At 37.7% G+C, this 6244-nt stretch overlaps 1 protein-coding gene across 1 annotated transcript in view; it reads left to right on the top strand.

Annotated features, from left to right (window-relative positions):
- The first annotated feature begins 2126 nt into the window (after positions 1 to 2126).
- Positions 2127 to 6244, top strand: part of LOC138358416 (ficolin-2-like) — a 4471-nt gene continuing 353 nt past the window's right edge. The window contains exons 1-2 of the mRNA XM_069316252.1: positions 2127 to 2758; positions 5753 to 6244. The exon at positions 5753 to 6244 is cut by the window's right edge and continues 353 nt beyond it. Coding sequence (XP_069172353.1) covers positions 2142 to 2758; positions 5753 to 5918 — 783 coding nt within the window. The 5' untranslated portion in view covers positions 2127 to 2141 and the 3' untranslated portion in view covers positions 5919 to 6244. The remainder of the gene's footprint in view (positions 2759 to 5752) is intronic.

The raw sequence follows: 6244 nt of genomic DNA, 5'->3' as shown, positions 1-6244 counted from the left end.
ATGTCAGGACAGACTTTACATTGTATTAGGCGAGACGTGAGAGAAACACAATGAGCACCACTATATATATAGCGGCACAGCCTCATTTCATCTACAACATAACCTCTACCCTCGCAAGCTGTGAGTGTTGAACCACGTACCGGGTTAACCCTCGGCAAGTGTTGAACCACGTACCGGGTTAACCCTCGGCAAGTGTTGAACAAGATACCGTGTCCACTCTTGACAAGTGTTTAACTACATGCCAGGTCTCCCCTCGGCAAGTGTTTAATTTTTAGCTCATTATAGTAGTAGTAGTAGTAGTAATTGATATTAATTGTTACACCACCCCTGACCGAGTGAATATCGACCCGCCCATTTTAACACCCGACTTTAATTCTTTTTGGAAGGGAGGTGTGACGATGTCAACGCCATCTGTTGAGCTCACCCGGCCCATTTTTTGTTTCCCCGGTGGAAAGCTGTATCATATTTGATCCCTATTTAATTTATGTTTTACTAAGTTATGTACAGAGTGGAAGGAGACAATAAGGTTTGGGGCCCAACCATGACAAGGTATACATTACAGCAATACCTTTATTTAAAATAGTTGAAACCTTCACTTAAAATAGTTTACTGGTGTTTGAGTAGTGAGCAATAACCCTATTTGTATTCATCTATTTGTGCTTGATGGATTCAGCTGTTAGTTCTTTGACTCTGCCTTTCCAAACGGCGGTTCTGTCTTACTAATCACATTTTAGTCCGCAGAAGTGATGTGGGTGGTTTCTTGGGCGACAGGAATCAGTTCACCCACGGCAGTCCTGAGCTAAAGTTCACATACTTAATGGTTTTCTTAGTCTCTCTGAAGGTGGCAGCCCCACCACCTTCAGTTTAAATGTGCCATAGTTTGGTATTAGCCAATATAGATGCACACATGAAGTCCCACACAACCTATTTGTCATCCCTCCAAGGTTACAGGGTAGCTCCATTCGGGCACTTGTGATTGTTGTTAGGTCTGCACATTTGAGGCTCCCTTTGTGCTGGACACTCGGCTGTAGTCAACCCTCGTAATGTCATTGACTGTTTTATGTTTGTCAATCTTCCTGAATTGTTACATATGTGACCATGGGAGCCGGTCGGCCGAGCGGACAGCACGCTGGACTTGTGATCCTGTGGTCCCGGGGTCGATCCCGGGCGCCGGCGAGAAACAGTGGGCAGAGTTTCTTTCACCCTATGCCCCTGTTACCTAGCAGTAAAATAGGTACCTGGGTGTTAGTCAGCTGTCACGGGCTGCTTCCTGGGGGTGGAGGCCTGGTCGAGGACCGGGCCGCGGGGACACTAAAGCCCCGAAATCATCTCAAGATAACTCAAGATAACTCAAGATATGGTTGCCACATTGGTCTGTTAATGAATAGTTGCAGATACACCAGTAATCGGTGGAGATAGGGATGGCAAAGATCAGAGCAACACCAATAAATAAGGCCTGATGGCCCAGATGGGTGCCAAAGGTGGAATTAGGGACAGCCAACAGGAAGTCCCCAACATGAGGGGCTTGCACAGTTAGGAATGCTGTATTCTTTCCAGAAGAATACATTGTTCCAGCATTGCTGGTGCAATGTTCTCCATTATGAGCCTATTGCAGTCATCTGGAGTTGGCGTGTAGAGCCTGCAAGAGTATCCCATTGGCTGACTCCTTCGGTGAATTTAGGATCTGAATCCCAATAGTCTCTTAAGTGCTCTGGAAAGATCTCACAAATTGACTTGCATCACTGGTCTAGGATATGAAAGCAATGTATGTTGCCTTGCATACACCTATACTACGGAGTCTGAAGCCTGATGTTTGGAGACTACCCTGATCCAACTTCGCACAGTGATTGCTGTAGGTTGTGTGCCCAACATGGTCAGGTTGGGGTCAGTCCCATTGTGGCTCCCCTCAGTGAAATTGTTGGCAGGTGGCTGGCCAAGTTCCTAGATCTCTGGACTGGTGAGTCAGAAGTTATTTAGTGTCAGCCTTCATGCTAGATTGATTAAAGCACTACGTCGACCCAGTTGACCTCCGTTGCCTGAACAATGTCAGGTAACACATAAAGTATAATAGAGGAACTATACTTGATGACTTTTAAAAATAAGTATTTATTAATCTCATATATTTCAGGTTTATCTAGTGGATGATGGGCAAGCCACAGTGGATGCTGGTGTTAGTGGGTACATGGAGTATGTTTGTGGTGGTGGCGGCAGAGGACACCATTGTTAATTCGTACCTGACAGAGCCTTTGTGGCTAGGGGTTGGCTTCCAAAATCGTAATTGCCGTGAACTGCAAGATCACGGCCACAAGACCAGTGGTGTTTACACCATCTATCCGTACGACTGCTGCCCAAAACGTCCTGTTCGTGTCTATTGTGATATGGACTCTAATGGAGGAGGATGGACTGTAATTCAGCGTCGAGAAGATATACTCCCGCGGAAAGAATTCTACCGCACATGGATGGAATACGCCTTGGGCTTTGGTAATCTCTCTGGCGAGTTTTGGCTTGGACTCGACCACATTCACGCCCTCACTGAGCAGACACTCAACCAAATATACTTTGACCTGGCAGACTTTGACAATGCCATCCGATGGGCACAGTACCAATTCTTTTATGTCCATGACAGGAGTGCCTCTTATAAAGTTGGGGTTAATGGGTATACTGGAGATGCTGGTGATGGCTTCAGCTTTGTCAATGGCCAGAGATTTACTACCAAGGATAAGGATCTTGACACTTTTGGAGGAAACTGTGCTGTAAGGTAAGATCACTAAAATATTGTACATCTGTGTGCTTGTATTTGAATGAAGAGAAACTGGAAGTGGTTAATATGTTCAGGTGTTAACCAACATTCCTTCATGTTTTATCGTTAATATATTTTGAGAATGCAATATTTGCAAAGAAGAATTCATAATTCTCCACGAACTCTTAGAGCTCCAAAGCTCTATATTTAGAATTTTGTTATAAAATTTAAAGCACAGCTGTATATGATGTTACACAACATCAGGTAAAACGTGGTGCAATTTTAAATTATAGCACAATCTGTGACCTAAACATGGGTATCATTTAGTGGACATGAGGGTGCCTTCTGTTCCAAATACATTTTGGACAAAAATACTCATACACACTTTAACATTATATATCCGAATTAAAAAACTAGTGTTACGTTGCAAGTTCACAAAGTATATACATAACACCAAATTTAGATTATGCTTTATGGAAAATTAAACTTCACCTGTTAGGACTTTATTATGGTGATATTTTGATTATAACAAATGTATACAAATTTGCGACTCTAGCTGGACTGAGCAGGTGTACAACCATAAATTAATGGCTGTACTTTGAACAACCATATATGTGGAAAGAACATAAACAAATAACTGGACCAGTAGAAATTAAAAATAGAGATGCACGTGTTGTTTGGAGAATAGACTGGGCAAGTGATTCAATTTTAATGGAAAGATTCAGTGTCCAAAAGTTTGTACATCACCAGATCGAGTATACTGTACTATATACTTTATCGAGATGGTTTGATCATAGTCATGAAACAATTGACAGACTGGTGAAGAAAGGATAGAGTAGATTGAAAAGATGAACAGACATAGTGCGAGTGAAAGAGTAGCTACATGAACCTCTAACTGGTAAAAATACTGACTTGTCTGCATGTGTTATGTATATTATTCTCTGGATACCATACATTACTTGTGTTTGTTCTATAAACTAAGTTCATAACCCCCTTCTTGAGTCTTACCTTGACCTCACTAATCATCCTGTCTGTGTATATGTTGAATAACAAAGATGACTTTTCACACACACACAAATAACTAATTACTGGTTGTATATTTAACGTGCACATATGAACCACTTCCTACAAAGACACTTTATGCAACATTTAACTGAACTCCACACATTGAAAGTAATAAACTCCTCAGCAGTGTTCATCACATTTCTACACACCATGATCTAAGTTTCACCATTGATGATGATCATGAAAACTGTCTATAACACAAAGTTCCATCTAAAGTATATATATATATATATATATATATATATATATATATATATATATATATATATATATATATATATATATATATATATATATATATATATATATATGTCGTACCTAATAGCCAGAACGCACTTCTCAGCCTACTATTCAAGGCCCGATTTGCCTAATAAGCCAAGTTTTCATGAATTAATGTTTTTTCGTCTACCTAACCTACCTAACCTAACCTAACCTAGCTTTTTTTGGCTACCTAACCTAACCTTACCTATAAATATAGGTTAGGTTAGGTTAGGTAGGGTTGGTTAGGTTCGGTCATATATCTACGTTAATTTTAACTCCAATAAAAAAAAATTGACCTCATACATAGAGAAAAGGGTTGCTTTATCATTTCATAAGAAAAAAATTATAGTAAATATATTAATTCAGGAAAACTTGGCTTATTAGGCAAATCGGGCCTTGAATAGTAGGCTGAAAAGTGAGTTCTGGCTACTAGGTACGACATATATATATATATATATATATATATATATATATATATATATATATATATATATATATATGTCGTACCTAATAGCCAGAACGCACTTCTCAGCCTACTATGCAAGGCCCGATTTGCCTAATAAGCCAAGTTTTCCTGAATTAATATATTTTCTCAATTTCTTTTCTTATGAAATGATAAAGCTACCCATTTCATTATGTATGAGGTCAATTTTTTTTATTAGAGTTAAAATTAACGTAGATATATGACCGAACCTAACCAACCCTACCTAACCTAACCTAATCTATCTTTATAGGTTAGGTTAGGTTAGGTAGCCGAAAAAGTTAGGTTAGGTTAGGTTAGGTAGGTTAGGTAGCCGAAAAACAATTAATTCATGAAAACTTGGCTTATTAGGCAAATCGGGCCTTGAATAGTAGGCTCAGAAGTGCGTTCTGGCTACTAGGTACGACATATATATATATGTCGTACCTAATAGCCAGAACGCACTTCTCAGCCTACTATTCAAGGCCCGATTTGCCTAATAAGCCAAGTTTTCATGAATTAATGTTTTTTCGTCTACCTAACCTACCTAACCTAACCTAACCTAGCTTTTTTTGGCTACCTAACCTAACCTTACCTATAAATATAGGTTAGGTTAGGTTAGGTAGGGTTGGTTAGGTTCGGTCATATATCTACGTTAATTTTAACTCCAATAAAAAAAAATTGACCTCATACATAGAGAAAAGGGTTGCTTTATCATTTCATAAGAAAAAAATTATAGTAAATATATTAATTCAGGAAAACTTGGCTTATTAGGCAAATCGGGCCTTGAATAGTAGGCTGAGAAGTGAGTTCTGGCTACTAGGTACGACATATATATATATATATATATATATATATATATATATATATATATATATATATATATATATATATATATATATATATATATATATATATATATATATATATATATGTAAAATTAATATGCAGTTAATTTAATTACTACTTTATCCTCTAAGTAAATAATGAAAACGACTAATCCCTCTCAAAATAATTATCTCAGAAATGTTGCCTAACAAACTCTAATAACATTGCAGTACTTGGTATTAAACTTCTTACTGTAATATAAGAACAGAAAATTTGTTTAAATAATGAATGTTCCATACAAAATATCCGTAAAATATATTGTTCTTACATTCTTGTACAAGCATAATGTTTGTATGTTGATATAATGGAATGTTGTTAAGATGATAATTTGATTTCAGTCACTTGGGCGCTTGGTGGTACACGAGCTGTCATTCGTCAAACCTAAATGGCAAATATCACAAAGGTAACCACACCTCTTATGCCGACGGTGTCAACTGGTATCCTTTTCGAGGTCATCACTACTCCCTCAAGAGAACCGAGATGAAGATCAGACCAGCATACTAAGGTCTTGTAAAGCATTATAAAAAGTGAAAGTGATTACAGAAAATTACTACTTATACAATGTGAAACACAAAATAACCTGATGTATTACAAATATTCTTACACTAGTACATCTAGTGAATGATCTCTGGGAGATACATCCATATATTATGGTTATAAAAGAATCGGTTTTGTATGCAGGACTGTAGAATTATACTGTTAAATTATTAGTTTACAGATTTTTAATATTGTAGTCAGCACGTAAGAAAGTACATCTGGTGAAATTTTGAAAATAAAATTCATATTTTGATAAGTCACAACAATGGTATTTATTTCTTCATGCATCTTTA

Source organism: Procambarus clarkii, chromosome 83, assembly GCF_040958095.1.
Source record: "Procambarus clarkii isolate CNS0578487 chromosome 83, FALCON_Pclarkii_2.0, whole genome shotgun sequence".
Taxonomy (NCBI): domain Eukaryota; kingdom Metazoa; phylum Arthropoda; class Malacostraca; order Decapoda; family Cambaridae; genus Procambarus; species Procambarus clarkii.
This window is presented reverse-complemented; position numbering and strand designations above follow the sequence as displayed.